The following is a 17,727-nucleotide window of genomic DNA, read 5'->3' as shown; positions in this document are numbered from 1 at the left end:
CTGAATTATGTCATTCAGAGATTTAAATGTAAATCCCCCAATAATAGAGGACAGAATAAATGTAATCCAAAATGTCACATAAAATGTTCCCAATAAAGCTGCAATTCATTCCACAATAAAACAAGCCTCCATTCAGGTCCATCATCTATCGATGGAAATATAGGGGGCTTTCACTTTATTGGTGAAAGGAGCTTCTGAAGATGCAATACAGCAAAATGTGCGTCAGGGGGTCCCAGCGGTAATTAGTCTTTTGTGTTTTTTTTGTGCAACAAAGCTCAGTAGGGTTTATGCTGAGTGCTATTGTTACAGTCGATTTGTGATTCAAATTTTTTTTTGATTTTGCAACAGTCAATTTGTAAAAGATCTCTTTGTCTGATTACTCCACTGGGAGAAACAAATACATTTTTATGGTCACTTGTCATTTATTTATAGTTTCTCTTATGGTATGGTAATTTCCAGTTTCATCTGACACTTCTGCAGTTCCATTCTTAGGAGATTATTTTATCACCACCTAGTGTCCAGCATACATGTATATTTTTATGTGTTGGTAGCACAATGTATGATGGACTAAGTTTTTTTATACATCAATTATTGAATGGTCTATAATCCAATATTACTGTTTAGGGTTTAACTCAGTTTTTACTTCTCTTTCTCTGTTTTTTAATTGTGTTTTATTCTTTGAAACATAAATAAAGACATTTTATTGGTGTAATCTTTCATGGAATTTGTTGATTTATAGGTTATGGTTACTGGTTTAAGAAACTCCTAAATTGAATTCATTTTCTGATGCCTTTCGGTTGGATTGGGCATTAATGGGTTCAGGAACCTAGAAACATGACATACAATATCTGTACAAGGAGAACCAGAACCTAAACTGAGGATAACCCCTAAAATATGAAGTTTACGTCATTATGGGTGTAATTTTAAGCACATTACCAATACATTGCATGCCATGGCTATACCCTAAAATTAGAAGGAATGCTCTATTTTTTTGTAGCCAAAAATTCAGATATCCTTCCTTGTTTTTCCGACCTTGTTTAAATCCTCGGAACCAGCTAACATTTATCAGCCCTGTAACATAATGGGCATAAAGAAGCATTCCTACTAAGTTCCAGTTGTAATTAATATATGAAATGTCCTTTGATTGCTTTTGTGATCCTAGTTATGTCTCATTGATATATTTCTGCTGATCTAGGTGTCTGGACCTTCTGGTCCTCCGGGTGTTCCTGGGCCTGTAGTAAGTTCTAATGTCTTAAGTATCTTTTTGTAATACACTTTTATGACATAACTAGCTGTACTACCCGGCTTCACCCAGGTTAATAACTGCTGTTAACAAAATAGAATGTATTAACATTCCCAGGATAGAATGTATAAATAGAATATATTAACGCCCGGGATAGTAACTGTCTCTCTGTTTCTCTCCCATTCTCTGTCTGTCTCCCCCTCTGTATATATCTCTCTGTCTCTCTCTATCTTTGTCTGTCTGTCTCTTTCCCTGTCTGTCTCAATCTCTTTCCCTGTCTATCTATCTCTTTCCTTGTCTATCTACCTCTGTCTCTTTCCCTGTCTGTCTCTTTCCCTGTCTGTCTCTTTCCCTCTCTTTCCCTGTCTGTCTGTGTCCCTGTGTCTGTCTGTCTCTTTGTCTGTGTCTGTCTCTTTACCTGTCTGTCTGTCTCTTTACCTGTCTGTCTGTCTCTTAACCTGTCTCTCTCTTTTCCTCTCTTTCCCTGTCAGTCTGTCTCTTTGTCTGTGTCTGTCTCTTACACTGTCTATGTCTGCCTCTTTCCCTGTCTGTGTCTGTCTTTCCCTGGCTGCATTGTGACACGCCAACATTCCATATAAGGGCGTGGCTGCGCACTCTTCTGAAGTTCTGGCTGCACTGTGACTCCCAGCTCCATTCGCTTTAATGGAGGCAGGTTTTTTGGCGATTAACTGTAAAGAGTGGGGTTAAGATTTCCCCTCAAACTGTAGCCTATGACGCTCTCGGGGTCCAGAAGTGTGAGTGTGCAAAATTTTGTGGCTGTAACCGTGACGGTGCGGATGCCAATCCCGGACATACACACACACACACACACATTCAGCTTTATATATTAGATTGTAACTTTGACCAATTAAGCTTTGTGTTTGGTTTTGCTAAAATGAAAAACCAAGGACATTTTCCTATCTACTATATAAGTTATCAGCGTTGTCTTCCTGCGTCTTCCATATTAATTTATGTCACAATTAAGCCAAGGTGGCTATCCTATTCAAATATTTGGATAATACTTTCTAATAGACCGTGCTGCACTCTACAGGAATTCCAGAGTCTACTCATTTCAGCTACATATTTTATTTTTTACTGACTTTTTTTATTCAGTCATTAATTAGATATTTTTGTAGTTATGTTGATCAACATGGTGGACTACAGCTTCATCCATGATGCTCAATATTGTGCCTTATAGTTCTTAAAATGTCCCTCAAAGAACTTGCACTATGATCAGTTTTCTAAATCATTCTTATCAGTGATTATGGTCAATAAGGATATTTAAAGGGAAATTTGTAAGAATAATAATATAATAATATTTATTCACTTATATAGCACCATTAATTCCATAGCGCTTTACATACATTAGCAACACTGTCTCCATTGGGGCTCACAATCTAGAGTCCCTATCTGTATGTCTTTGGAGTGTGGGAGGAAACCAGAGAACCTGGAGGAAACCCACGCAAACACGGGGAGAACATACAAACTCCATGCAGATGTTGTCCTTGGTGGGATTTGAACCCAGGACCCCAGTGCTGCAAGACTGCAGTGCTAACCACTGAGCCACTATCCCACTCCCACCTCTCAAACTGTTTATAATATTAGGTTGCTCTGTAAAAAATATCACTGATATGTTGACTTATGAAATCTGCTGCTCCCTGACTGAAAAAAGCTGCTGGCTTAAGTGCTCTAGGAGTGTGAAAGCACTTACCTAACCTCTACATCCCTGGCTCTTTTTTCCATCGCAGCCTCACTTTTCACTTTTCACCAGTAAGATGTCAGTCAAGCACAAGAAGGCAGGAAGGTGGGACTTGGAAAGGAACAGAGTCAGGAAGACAAGGCTTGGGAAATGTTCTGATTACACACAGATCACTTAAAACACCACTCAAGGATTTTTTTTTCAACAGAGTGCTGCTTGCAATCTAATTTCACTGACCCTATCTTTATACTCACCAGCTGGCTTCTTCACCTTTTACCAACGCTGATCCAGTCCCATCTCACCATCTTGTGCCTGCAAGTTTGGATTGCTGGAAATCAGAGGTAACAGTCACAAGCACTCAATGCAAGTTATGAAAGCCAGAACAAGGCTCTCATAGACTTGCATTGAAGAGTAATTTCCAGCTCTCTCCACGAAAAATTAGAGAGATCTGGCAGGTCACAAAATGCCAGAGACCAATGGGAAAAGTGGTGATAGAAGGTGAAACCAGCAGCGGGTAAGTATAAGACAGAGAACTTAGATTAGTAGTGTGATGCCCTGGGCAAGCCAGGGGTCACAGGTCATGACACCACCACACCCTACACCCCGGATAGGTACACCGAAGCTACCCAAAAATCCTTGTTGCCTTCCTCCAGGGGCTGATGTCCACACCAGGGGGTGGGCCAGGCGGTTGGCTCCGCCCACCGAGGAGTTCACAGCCCTGGAGGCGGGAAAACCAAGCAGTTCAGTTAGAGTTTGAGTGAGGACAGGGAGTGAAGTGGAAGTGAAGTGGTAGAGGAGCAAGAGAGAGGAGTTAAGGTGGAAGAGAAAGTGACAGTTGAGGAAGCCTGAAGTTGGTCCGGGTGTGTGCCCCGGACTGAGAACAGCAAGGTTAGCAGACGGCGGTGACTGTCTGCAGGAGAGGCTGATCGGAGGTTGCCGAAAGGACCGTGGACGGGTGGTGGCCCGGCGGTACCGGAGCGGTATACAAAGTGAAGCCAGCACCATTGGCAGGGGCCTTTCGGATCCCGGCAAGGCTAGGAGTCGCCGTGAATTTGCCAAATCCGTCAGTGAAGGGGACCTCTGGGTCTCCCAACAGCTAAGTCCCGATTGAAGGCAACAGTCCAACCGTAGGAGAGAGACACTGCCACCGCCAAGGCACCAGTTTCTCAGGGCCTTCGCCTGCGGGCAAAGAGGGGCTTCTCCGGCTCATATCCAAGCCGGGGAGCGGGTTACCGGTGGGAACCCATCGCTACCAACATTCCCCATACAGAGCAGCAGTGGTGTCCACACAATCACCACAACCGTGGGTGGCGTCACGGACAATAAATCCCCAAAACCAATCCCCTTTTCACTCACAGGCAAGGAGCGCCGCTCGAGTCCCCGGGATCCGGCCCATCGCTCGAGCCACCGAGCAGCAGAGGCCGCAGCGGCAGCCGGACCCGAGCAGTGGGAGAGTGCAGCGTCCCCTCCTCCGCCCGCGACAGTAGCGCCAATCCAGTGCTGTAATACAAAAAAAACTCTGGAGTGGTGCTATAAGGCTAGAGTCACACTAGCGTATGGCATCCGATGCGAGAGCAACAAATGTGACATGCTAATGACCCCCGTGTCATGCGACTGTGATCCGATCTTGCAATCTGATCACAGCTGTGGAGGAGAGGGCGGGTGCTGCGGAGGAGAGGGAGTGGTTAATCCCCCCATCTCCTCCATTGTCAGCCTGTGCGTATATCGCACTGCACTGGGATAACATCCGAGTGCAGTCCGATGTTTCTCTCGCACCCATTCACTTGAATGGGTGCCAGTGATATAGCTCTCGCAGAAAATCGCAGCATGTTGCCACTTTTCTTGCATCCAGAATTTGTATGCGAGAAAAGCTGATCAACTGCTCTGCCTCATTGACTAACATTGGTCAGAATGTAATGCGAGAATTTCTATCATTGCAGTCGTCCATTTTTAACGCACGTGTGAGCGTACCCTTAGTTACATTTGCAGAAGAATTAAAACAGAAATGTAATTTTTCAGTCAAAAAACTGATGCATAATTAAAGGCATGAATGACATTACAATGTAAAGTTATCTATGCCCTGGGAGACCCAAAGAAAAGATGCACAATTAAATATTAGGTGTATGCTGTGCGGGAATATATCCAGTTAGGCGCTTCTTTGTTATTTCCTGGGACTACTCTAATATTTACATAATCCATCATTTATACAATTCAGTTTCTGTAAAATTCAGCATTCTACCAATTTACTTATGAATGATGCTTTCATTCTAGGCTTGTTAAGTGGTGTGTATCAGAAAATATATCTAATATCTGATTATTCCTGTATTTCTTTGGGTCTTCCAGTGTATCAATTATTTTACATCGTAGAATTTTAGTAGTGAATGGTTACAAGTCCTCGTGCTGAATGGTAACCTACTAGTAGACGCTCCACTGTTTACTCCATGTAGGGAGGACATCTTTCAGAAAACACAAACAGTTTTGAGGGTAAATCTTTCCCACAAATTGCCTTTAAGGTTCCTATAGCATGACTCCTATACTTCAAAAGTCAGTTTTAATGGAGCCTAATTATATAAATAATCTGTAAAATTTTCTTAAAATGTTAATATATGCTTTGTGTTTATTTTTAAGCACAATCTTATGCGTACTGTTGTCGCGCATTGTATAGTACTGATGTACGTACCTAAAATACCAAAAATATATTACTTTGGCCAACTTACCAATATACTCTACATATCAAGAATAATTTTATTGACATTAATCAGTCAATTTTCCTAATACTATATTTTATTTATGTGTTCATTTTAAGGGCCCTCCTGGACTTGCTGGGCAGAAGGTAATCACATAACAACTTCATGCTAATCATACTGTGTGTATATCTACATATGTTGTCTTCAGGGCTGTAGTGATATACAAGTGCATTTCAATAAATTAGAATATCCTCAAAAAGTTAATTTATTCAAGTAACTCAATACAAAAAAGAAAACACATACTGTATATTATATAGAGTCGTTACACACAGAGGGATCTATTTCAAGTGTTTATTTCTGTTAATGTTGATGATTATGGCTTACAGCCAATGAAAACCCAAAAGTCATTATCTCAGAAAATTAGAATAATTAGAATAATTAATACAAAACACCTGCAAAGGCTTCCAAAGTGTTTAAGATGGTCCCTTAGGGTCCCGTTACACGTAGCGATGTTCCAGCGATCCCGACAACGATACGACCAGGCAGGATCGCTGGTACGTTGCTACATGGTCGCTAGTGAGCTGTCAAACAGGCAGATCTAAGTAACGACGCAGCAACAATACGGCGATCATTAGCAGTCATTGGGACCCTGTCACACAGCAGCTATTCTGACGAGCGTTGAAAAGACAATGCAAAAACACAGCAATGCATGCCCAATGGGACAAACACGATGAGAAAATGAACCAGGACGTTCAGTTATGATCGGCTATATTGCAGCACGGAGCCGGTCGCTGCTATGTGTAACACATAGCGAGATCGCTAGCGAGGTCGCTGTTGCATCACAAAACCTGTGACGTTTCAACGATCTCGCTAACAACATCATTATGTATGATGAGAAAAAGGAAATTCCAGCGCAGTCCATAATGTCCGGTTAAAATTCATTTTTATTAAGTAAATCCATAAAGAATTGGGAAAATACAAGGCGGTCAGCAGGATATAGTATAGATGGTGTACAGACCCCACAAAGCTACGCGTTTCGACGTTAAGTCTTAATCATGCTCTCATGATTAAGACTTAACGTCGAAATGCGTAGCTTTGTGGGGTCTGTACACCATCTATACTATATCCTGCTGACCGCCTTGTATTTTCCCAATTCTTTATGGATTTACTTAATAAAAATGAATTTTAACCGGACATTATGGACTGCGCTGGAATTTCCTTTTTCTGATCGCTATTTGGCAGCCCAGCCTTCCGTGCGCAGACTTTGACAGACAGCGGATTGCAGCAACTCGGTGAGCTGAATTATTCTTTCTTTCTTTTTTCGGATTATGTATGATGGGGGCTTTAATCTGGTTCAGTAGGCTACACAATCATGGGGAAGACTGCTGACTTGACAGATGTCCAGAAAGCAGTTATTGACACACTCCACAAGGAGGGTAAGCCACAAAAGGTCATTGCTAAAAAAGCTGGCTGTTCACAGAGGGCTGTATCCAAGCATATTAATGGAAAGTTGAGTGGAAGGAAAAAGTGTGGTAGCAAAAGGTGCACAAGCAACCGGGATAACCACAGCCTTGGTAGGATTGTTAAGAAAAGGCCATTCAAAAATTTGGGAGAGAGTCACAAGGAGTGGACTGCTGCTGGAGTCAGTGCTTCAAGAGTCACCACACACAGACAGACATCAGGACATGGGCTACAACTTTTGCATTCCTTGTGTCAAGCCACTCATGACCAAAAGAAAACGCCGGAAGTGTCTTATCTGGACCAAAGAGAAAAAGAACTGGACTGCTGCTCAGTGGTCCAAGGTGTTATTTTCAGATGAAGGTAAAATCCAGGACCCAGCGTCTGGAGGAAGAGTGTAGAGGCCACAATCCAAGCTGCTTGAGGTCTAGTATGAAGTTTCCACAATCACTGATGGTTTGGGGAGCCATGTCATCTGCTGGTGTAGGTCCACTGTGTTTTATCAAGACCAAAGTCATTGCAGCCATCTACCCAAGCATTTTAGAGCATTTCATACTTACCTCTGCTGACAAGCTTTTTGGAGGTGGAAATTTCATTTTCCAGCAGGACTTGGCACCTGTCCACACTGCCAAAAGTACCAAAACCTGGTTTAATAACCACAGTATCACTGTCCTTGATTGGCCAGCAAACATGCGTGACCTAAACCCCATAGAGAATCTATGGGTTATTGTCAAGAGGAAGATGAGAGACACCAGACCCAACAATGCAGACACGCTTAAGGCTGCTATCAAAGCAAGCTGGGCTTCCATAACACCTCAGCAGTGCCACAGGCTGATTGCCTCCATGCCACGCCACATTGATGCAGTAATTCATGCAAAAGAGCCCCTACCAAGTATTGAGTGCATTTACTGTACAGACTTTTCAGTAGGTGCCAACATTTCTCAGTTTAAAATCATTTTTTCAGTTGGTCTTAATAATAGTCTAATTGTCTGAGAAAATGACTTTTGGGTTTTCATTGGCTGTAAGCCATAATCATCAACATTAACAGAAATAAACACATGAAATAGATCACTCTGTGTGTAATGACTCTATATAATATGTGTTTCCCTTTTTGTATTGAATTACTGAAATAAATTAACTTTTTGAGGATATCCTAATTTATTGAGATGCACTTGTATCTAACATAAACACATTGTTGGCAGCTTGCTGTATGTGTTTTAGTTTTTCTTACTTAATAAACATGAATCAAAATAGCTAAACATCATATTTAAAAGGGGCGGCCAATATCATATGTAGATCTCATCCATGTATTTATTGTAAGAGGTTCCTTCATCAGGTATTTACCGGCGCCGTGCAGACTTCACCTGACAAAATTGGGAGGATTGAGTTTGCATCTTTTGACTTTAGGGCAATGCTTCGCAATAAATAAAGTATATTTCTAAATGCACTTAATTTCTTCTTTTAGAATACCTTTTATGCCCCCAATGATAAATTCTGATGTATGAATTCTAATTTGTTACCCATTGTAATACTGAACAATATTTCACATTAAATAGGACCTATCGCTTGCCATAAATATGTATTTTTATTTTTACTTGGTGTAAATGCTGCTGTTCTTCTGTACCTATTATTGTTTAGTTTTTGTTTCCACGCCTTTGTATTCATAAATTATGATATGATCTCCTTTTCCATTAATTTAAACCTAGTGTTTGGACATGATCCTGAAGAATACTCCTACAGTACTCCTATATGGAAGGGTTGACGACCACTTAGCTAAAAAGACTAGATTTATATACAGAGGGGGGAACAGGAACAGAGCGGCTCAAAAACAAAAAGATAATGTCAGCTTCAAGAGAACAGCAGCATGGACACCATATAAAATACAATTACTTATCTGTGGCATGTGACAGGTTCTCTTTAAGATTACTTAAAGTGTTTAAACAAGACTATAAAAAGCGGAGAAAATAGCCAACTTACCACTTGATGAGAAGACCAGGTATACAGTATTAGGCTATGTGCGCACGTGTGCGCTCTGCACCGCACCGAAAATGTGCGTTTCAGAGCGCAGTTGAAAAGCTGCGTTCTGAAGCGCATGGTGTCGGCAGATTCGTGCGCTCTGCATGCTGCTTCTCCCTATAGACAGCATGCAGAACGCACGAAGGAAGTGACATGTCACTTCTTAGAACGCAGCAATTCGGCAAGCAGCCAAATCGCTGCGTTCTAACATGCCACGTGCGCACGTCTCCTGCACAATCTCCATAGATTGTGCAGGGGACGCAGACGCATGCAGTTACGCTGCGGTTCAGAACGCAGCGTAACTGCATGTAATACGCACACGTGCGCACATACCCTAATAGTTCCACGTGTAGCTCAGCAACGGATTCATGCAAAAACTAACTGCACATGGATGAGGAAAAAAAATAGTTAGAAATCCAGCGAGCTCGGTAGAAAAAATTAGTTAAAAACTTTCATTTTATTCAAAATATTTGTTTTAAAACTACATATACCAGGTATTAGTGAAGGAAAAAACAATGGTTTAAATGAGACGCATTTCGGTAAGCACCTCCTTCTTAGTCATGTTGAATGCTAGTGTGATTCATTAGCTTTCAATATGACTAAGAAGAAGGCGCTTGCCGAAATGTGCCGTAATTTTTTCTACCGAGCTTGCTGGATTTCTTCCTATTTTTTTACTTAAAGTGGTTGTCCACTACTTTTACATTGATGGATTATTTTTGTGATAGGTCATCAATGTCTGATCGGCCGGGGTCCAACACCCAGCACCCCATGTTCTCGGTGCCAGCGGCGAGAGCAGGCAGCCAGAAATGTTCAGTTCCGGTGCTTCCCCATCTTCTGATAGTGGCTGCAACCAGGTATTGCACATCCATCTCCAATTTATTTGAATAGGAGGCGGATGGGCAGTATCCGGCCTTATGATGCTATCAGAAGATGGTGCAGCTTCGGAACTGAGAATTTCCACCTGCCTGCTGCTTCCACCGGCCCCAAGAACAGCTGATTGGTGTTATGCGGGGTGTCGGACCTCAGTCGATCAGACATTGATGACCTATCGTAAAGATAGGCCATCAATGTGTAAGTAGTAGACAACTCTTTTAAACATCTGCCTTACCTTTATTGCATTGTATCATTTTCCCAGCTTACAGTTCCAGTTATTTGTATTGACTATATCAATATCCTTTACTTGTTCTCATACAGTTACATTTTTCATATCTTGTTTTCTGCAGGGGGAAGTAGGAGAGAATGGTATGAGAGGGGAGAAGGGCAGTCAGGGAGATAAAGGAGACAAAGGACCTTTGGGTTTACCAGTAAGTATATATTATATGGATGCTGTGTAAATTTTTCAGCAACAATGTAATGCATAATCACAATATGAGTGCCCATTAAAGAACTTTCTGGCAAAACACCCGCAGAAAATAATATGGATTCTAAGTTTGTTTGCTTATTCACTCTGTGTTTTCCTAAAACTGGAAAAAGTTACCATTAAAGATCCATTAGGATCTGTCACCTATCTTCTCCCACAGTCGTAAATGATAAATCTGCAGTTATGCATTGACATGACTATTGATATCACAGCTCAAGAGCCTGTAGTAACATGTTATCAGGTGCCTTCTTTCCTTCAAGTCAGCCACATCTTAAAGGGGTTTGACATGGTTTTAAAACTGTGGCTACTTGCTTCCTAATACAGCTCCACACATGACCAAAGTGTGTGCTCAGCCCAGTTCACTTCATTACTGCTGATCTGAACTACCAGACACAACTGATGGATATGTTGTGTGCTTTTTCAAGAAGAAAGCGCTATAGTATTCCAATCATGTAAAGTCCCTTTAGGTCATGTGTGACTTTAAATTTTGTATCTGCCACTGTAAAAAAAAAAACCAGAACAGTGTAATACACAAGATCTAGTACCTTCCCTATTGTTCCACCCTTAAAGAAGCTGTTTTTATCCTCTTACTATATTCCAGTCATCATATTATATGACACAATTGTTCATTTTGCTTTTCTACCCAGTAAATTCTTCTCTTTTCTTAGCTCTTTATAGCAACAGTAAGCATCTTGTCCCTGCATAACTCATTCCCCTCTTCAAGTCCTGACCCCACTGCACCCCCCCTGCCATTGACTTTTCCAGTGACTCATGACTCAGGCAAGGAAAAGACAATTCCTGTTTCTAAATAGATCTTACAAGGATTTAGCTAGTCTGTTTTTAACTATGTGATGTTATATACCTAATGGAAAAAAATCTGACTATATTGGGTAGAAAGGCAAAATGAGCAACTGTTAGTACACACTGCTATATAATATTATGACTGCAATATATTGAGGATACAAACTTTGATGGTAGTGCTTCTTTAATGTCTTCCCCTCACTCCCACAACACTATGACTGCCTTATATCTTTGTTTTTCTGGAGTCTAGAAAATCCTGGTATACATTTTTTATAGAAGCTACAGTTGCAGTCATTTCCTCTTAACATTGCACGAAAGGAAGAAAGCCTTCACTTGATATTTTGTGATTACATGGAAATGCTCTTTTTAAGAATTGAGGGTCTGCAAAGTATGAATAGAACTGATTTTATAACATCACAGTAAAAACTAAAGCATTTTTCTCCAGAATTGTTCAGCTGCCTTTGCATTAAATTTTATTTTTACTACTTGAGGGTTTTGATTGCTTCAGCTAATTTTCAAGTTTGAGCGTGACATTGTGTTATGCTAATGATAAGCATGTTTTAATAAAGAGAAAATGATGAGATTTAACCCCTAACTTCACATTCTGTGTATGGCATGTCACCCACATGCTCTTGTTAACTAAATAATACAATTATTGGACCTTCATATAATAATGGCTGCCAAAGCATTGATGCCATAAGTACTGGAAAGTAGCCTGAAAGTGAAGTCTTGGTCTAATTAAAAAAGAGCTTAATAAATTATTTTTATTACTTAAAGGAGTTAAGATGAAAAAAGAATACTTGATTTCCTCTAAAAATCTCACCACTCATGTCTACTGGTCCTCATGTGATCTTGCTGCTCGATTCCATTCTATTAAATATCAAAAACCTACAATACCCCAAACACACCTATGGGTTGGTCTTTGGCTGTTTCTAGAAGAAAGCAGCCATGTTTTTCCAATGATGTAGCACACCTTAAAATAATTTTTTTACTATAATCAAGCAGAGAAGAGACCTTTTTCAGGATTTTATCTTCTCTATTCTAATGGATGTCCCTCTGAAAGACTTTTGTTTAAGAAGAATTTGTCATCAGATTTTTGCTGGCTCATTGGAGAGCAGCATAATGTAAAGTTAAAGTAAGAAACTCTAGGTCCGGGAAAGTCTCACTAAAGTGGGCTTTACATGCAACAACATCGCTAACGAGATGTCGTTGGGGTCACGGAATTCGTGACGAACATCCAGCCTCGTTAGCGACGTTGTTGCGTGTGAAACACTCGAACGACCTCTAACGATCAAAATTACTCACCTAATCATTGATCGTTGACATGTCTTTCTAATCCCAAATATCGTTGCTGTTGCAGGACGCAGGTTGTTCTTCGTTCCTGCGGCAGCACACATCGCTATGTGTGACACCGCAGGAACGAGGAACAACATCGTACCTGCGGCCGCCGGCAATTAGGAAGGAAGGAGGTGGGCGGGATGTTCCGGCCGCTCATCTCCGCCCCTCCGCTTCTATTGGGCAGCCACTTAGTGACGCCGCAGTGACGCCGAACGAACCTCCCCTTTAAAGGAGAGATTGTTTGGCGGCCACAGCGACGTCGGTGAAGATGTAATTGCGTGTGACGCTGCCGTAGCGATATTGTTCACTACGGCAGCAATCACCCCGTGATGTGCCACCGACGTGGGCGGGTGCTATCGCTTGCGACATCGCTAACATTGTCACAGCGTGTAAAGCCCGCTTTACTGGGCTGATTGTTGTAATTTTGATCAAATCATTGTTTATCAGGAAATTATCACTAGAGGACTAGTAAACTTGATGCCGGGTAGTTCTCCATATTCATAACCCTGCCTCCAACACTGATTGGTAGCTTTGTGCACAGTGTACACGGAAAACTGCCAATCAATGGTGTGAACGGAATATGACAGATCGCTGGAATCAGGGTCTATGGTCCTACATCATGCTGCTGTCAGATGGGCTAGCAAAAGGTGATATTACCTTTAATTGCCCATGAAAATATTGAGTTTGCATTACCTAAATTCATCATTATTTAAGCATCACTTTGTTTTAAATATCTTGATTGGATATGGAAGTGGATTTGAGACCATTTTGATATTTAGAATGGGCTTACTAAAGCTCTCCAGCTAATGTCATCATCTACAGGCCTTTCTCAAGGGACCTGAATAGTATCCATAGACCCACATTGTGATTTATGGACTGCCCCCTATTCGTAACCTTGAGGATAAAATCCTCTAATATACGTCCAAGATCTGACAGATGATCTCCATTTGTCTTGAGGTGCACCTTACAGATAAGATCTGGGGAGTGTATTTTTTGCTGTTTAGCAGCTTTTCCATATATTAGAAATAACTGCATTATATCTAACATGTCAGACGAAAGCTTTTATTTTGATTTTGGCCATGAGAACTCAATGAACATTTATAGCTGCTATGTGTGAAGCTCTAGTGTCAGATATTATCCCAGCCCTAAGTATCATAGGCAATATCAAAATGGATGAATGTTGCTGAATTGGACCCCCCCATGTGTGACACCACTTCCTGCCCTCCCACTCATACTCATGGTAAGCAGCTCTCTGCTCCTTTCAGATACTTTCCTTTGCTTTCTGGCAGAAATGCAGGAATAGAAAGCTCATTGCATTACAAATAGGTAAAATGGAGTAATCGGGCAGGCAGCGTAGGACGTCTATGTGGATCTGCCTTGGACAATAGCCACAGGGTACTGAATAGGGTCAGAAAGAAGGGTCTCATTTGACAGCTTCTCTTTTACAGTTCAATAGTATACAGCCACTTTTTATAGCCTGCAGTATGAAAGGGGTCATTTTGGACTAAATATATCATGACATTTTCTACTGTTTGGTCATCAGTATGAGATCAGTGGGACTCTGACACCTGTTACCAGTGATAGGCTTAAAACTGCTATGGCCGCAGCCAGATGTAAACAATGTGCGGTCCATACATCGTTCAGTGCCTTATACTGCTGTTCATGTCCCATTTACGGAAAGGTCAACAAATCTTTAGTCTTGCACAACCTTTTTAAGGACATATAATCTAGTCCAGTATGTATGAAATTCAACCCAACGTTTTACATTAACCAATGAATACAAAATGATTATGTGCAAACCCAACTGTAAGTTCAGGGTTCGTGCTAAAGACGGATTTAAAAAAAACTCAGTGTGCAAATTCAGAGTTTGGGTGCTACCCATATGTCCATACGCTAACCACTCAATCTAGTATCAGGTAAAAACAGAATTTTCGAATGTAATGTGTCCAAACAAAAAACTGCCCTCTCTCCCCGGAAGTGATCTGTTTATGGCTGGCTGTATGTGGGCGGAGAGTGAAACTGCCCAATCATTGACTTCCAATGGGGTTCAGGTCAAGGCGGGGTCACAAACTGAACTTTATTTAAACTCCAGCTGAACCTGGTGACCCCGAACTCATCTCTTAATATGGCCTATGGTTCACACAGCTCAGACCCAAGACTGAAAATTTCCTATCCGTGAATACCTAGATTTTTATACACGTCCTTATATTTGTTGAAAATGTGACCATACCTATTGTCTATGTGTTGTAACAACATACATCACTTATAACTTGTATCCTTTGTTGTCCTTGATGGTAAGGGAATATATGTGTATGTATGTTTTCAGTTGCTGCTTCACTCACTTTCCCCTCCCTCATTGTTCCCCCCCTTCCATTCTCCTGTCCATTCCATGTGTATTTACATTCTGCCCTGCTGTCCAGGGTGCCTCAGGTTTAGACGGCAGAATTGGTCCACCGGTGAGTCCTAACTCCATTGAACTAACCTTCCTACCTACCTCTCCTTTTACCTTGCCTTGCCCCATCTCCTCTTAACTGCAGCGTCTTTACTATGATATGGCTCCCCCCAACCTACAAGCAACATAAAATCTCAATTTACATTGCATTTTCATGACATGTTTCAAGTCATTTCCTTAAATTCTACAGAGCATTGCCTTTAAAAGAGTTGTAACAAGTTTGGAAGTTATCCTTTATCCATTAGATTCCATTCCTGCTCAATGGGGGTGTGACTGCTGGGACCTCAACTGATTCTGTGAACCAGGGATCTAAACAGCCCTGAGAAAATGGAGCTGTGGTCGATGACTCCCCATTCATTCTTAATGGGACCTCCTGAGAGAGATAACCGAGTGTAGTGTTCGGCTGGTCTTCAGCACTCCCATTAAGAATTGATAGAGCGGAGGTGTTCATGATCGACCACTTCTCCATTCACACTGGGCTCTTCAGGATCCTGGTTCTCAGGATCGATGGAGATCCCAGTGGTCAAACCTAAGAGAGGGGATAATTTGAAAAACTTGGTACAATCTCTTTAAAGCAATGAGACATACATACCATTTGATACTGTTTTTCCAGACATAAAACGATATTGATTAGGAAAAGTACAATGTGAGACAGGACAGTCTATATTGTGCTGGGTTACAATATTTTTGCAATTTAAAGCTGACTATAAATTGCTCTTTAGAATTCCTTCTATTTCTAGCAGTATGGCATAAACCAAATGTCTACAAGTGCTATCCAAATGCCTAGAATTGTCTTTAGATATTTTCCAGCTACTTCCTCCGCCATGTTTTTGGAAAAGTAGTTGGAGTTCAGGAAGGAAGGATTTAGGCTATGTGCGCACGCTGCAGTTTTGTGCCTTCAGCGAAAAATGCACGCTCCGGCAGAAAAATGCACGCTCCGGCAGAAAAACGCACCACTGGCCAAAAAACGTAACACAAGATTGCTTTTTTTTTACCGCTTTTCAGGGCGTTTTCGGTGCATTTTTAGTGCTTTTTTTCTGTGCGTTTTTAGCCCATGTTTGTTTTTTTTTTTAGTAAAATAGTGATGGGCAGACTCACAGATACTTGGTATTGGCAGGTCTAAAAAAAAAAACAGTTCCGGCCCGGAAATAGTCCCAGGTATCTGGCCGGTTGCCGGTCCCCATATAAGTTTATGGGGACCAGAATCCGTTGCTTAAAAATGGTGGTCGAAGGGATATGGGGATAGGAGCAAGCGTGATACTTACCAAGCCTCCGGCTCAGCTGGAACTGCTCCTGCCACTGCTTACTCTTCTTTTGGGGCCACTCATTAGCCTAATGGATATTCACCGCTTTCCCGCTCACCAGCGTCTCTGATTGGCTGCAGTCAGACCCCACCCCCAGACAGCATGGTATAAAAATAAATAAGTAAATTAAAAAAATCGAAGCAATTCAGGCCAGAGCTGTTTTTTTTTTACACCAGATGATCCTGGGTATCACTAAAAACGCTGGTCAAAAACGCACAAAGAATTGACATGTTGCTTCTTTTTTCTGTACCCAAAACTGCAAGGAAAAAAAGAAGCAACATGCGCACAGCCTTTCTGAATTCTCATAGACCTTGCTGGGGAAAAAAATGCATGCAGTTTTGGGCAACAAACTGCACCCAAAAACACGGCAAAAAATGCAGAGTGCGGACAGGGACTCCAGGTTGTTTTACTGTAAGTGAAATTGCCATGTATGACCAATAATAACATTAAGTGCTATAGGATTTTCCTACAGAACAGGAACATATTTTTAATGATCTTGTTCATGTCCCATCTTTTATCATTAGTGTGATTTTTGCAAAAATAAATACTAAAATTCTCATGAGAAAAGTGAGGCCCATTGAAGCAACACCGTTACAGCAATGACATTGTGTCTTGTAGGTGGCATCTCCTTTGTGAACCCATTATTGACACCAATAGAATTAGTTTTTTCTAGGGTTCTTAGTCCATAATTTTTGATTTTACAAAAATGACTTGGTGCTGAGCTCATGACAAACAAGTCAATGATTGTCTTTACATGATTCAGCCAAGCTGTCTAAAATGTCATGATTAACATTTCTAATGTGGTGAAACTGTTGCTTTATTACCTAAAGTTCCGGCGTTGAGGATATGAGGAGGGTGGTGTGTTGAAATTAAGTACAATAGGACAATACAAATGACATACTGAAGAGCTGACCATGAATTGGTTACTATCGCATGTGTTTTTAGTATGAGGGGAATCATTGTAGGACGTAAAAACCAAACTATGAGGCCTGACCTTTTGATCTATAAAATGCATCCATTTCTGCAGCATGGTGATTTCCAAATTGCATGCTAAGCTACCTTCTTGAAATGATGCAAGCCTCTTTCCTTTTTTAATAATATATTTCATTATGTATCAGTGACAGTGCTTAAATATGTGACTAAACCAATATGTCTATCAAGTTACCATTTTCAGCTTTGAGTTAGGATGACATTTTTTTGGTGTTTGACGCTAATGGTCTTTGGATATTTAGGTTAAATATTCAGGTGCAGTATCACTTATCTAGTTTTTCTCTCAGATGGTAAAAAGTCTTTTATACTCAGTGCTGAAAATTGTAACTAGCCAATGATAACTTGACTGCCTGCCCAATGGACTTTGCTTCTACTCGCT

General features: G+C 41.1%; 1 protein-coding gene across 1 annotated transcript in view; it reads left to right on the top strand.

Moving 5' to 3' along the window:
* The window catches only part of LOC142310953 (uncharacterized), a 246,321-nt gene that overhangs the window by 193,652 nt on the left and 34,942 nt on the right, over positions 1-17,727 (top strand). Inside the window, exons 29-32 of the mRNA XM_075348828.1 lie at positions 1,196-1,237; positions 5,749-5,775; positions 10,327-10,407; positions 15,023-15,058. Coding sequence (XP_075204943.1) covers positions 1,196-1,237; positions 5,749-5,775; positions 10,327-10,407; positions 15,023-15,058 — 186 coding nt within the window. The remainder of the gene's footprint in view (positions 1-1,195; positions 1,238-5,748; positions 5,776-10,326; positions 10,408-15,022; positions 15,059-17,727) is intronic.

Source organism: Anomaloglossus baeobatrachus, chromosome 5, assembly GCF_048569485.1.
Source record: "Anomaloglossus baeobatrachus isolate aAnoBae1 chromosome 5, aAnoBae1.hap1, whole genome shotgun sequence".
NCBI lineage: Eukaryota > Metazoa > Chordata > Amphibia > Anura > Aromobatidae > Anomaloglossus > Anomaloglossus baeobatrachus.
The sequence above is the reverse complement of the archived record's forward strand: the minus strand, read 5'-3'. Positions and strand labels throughout refer to the sequence as shown.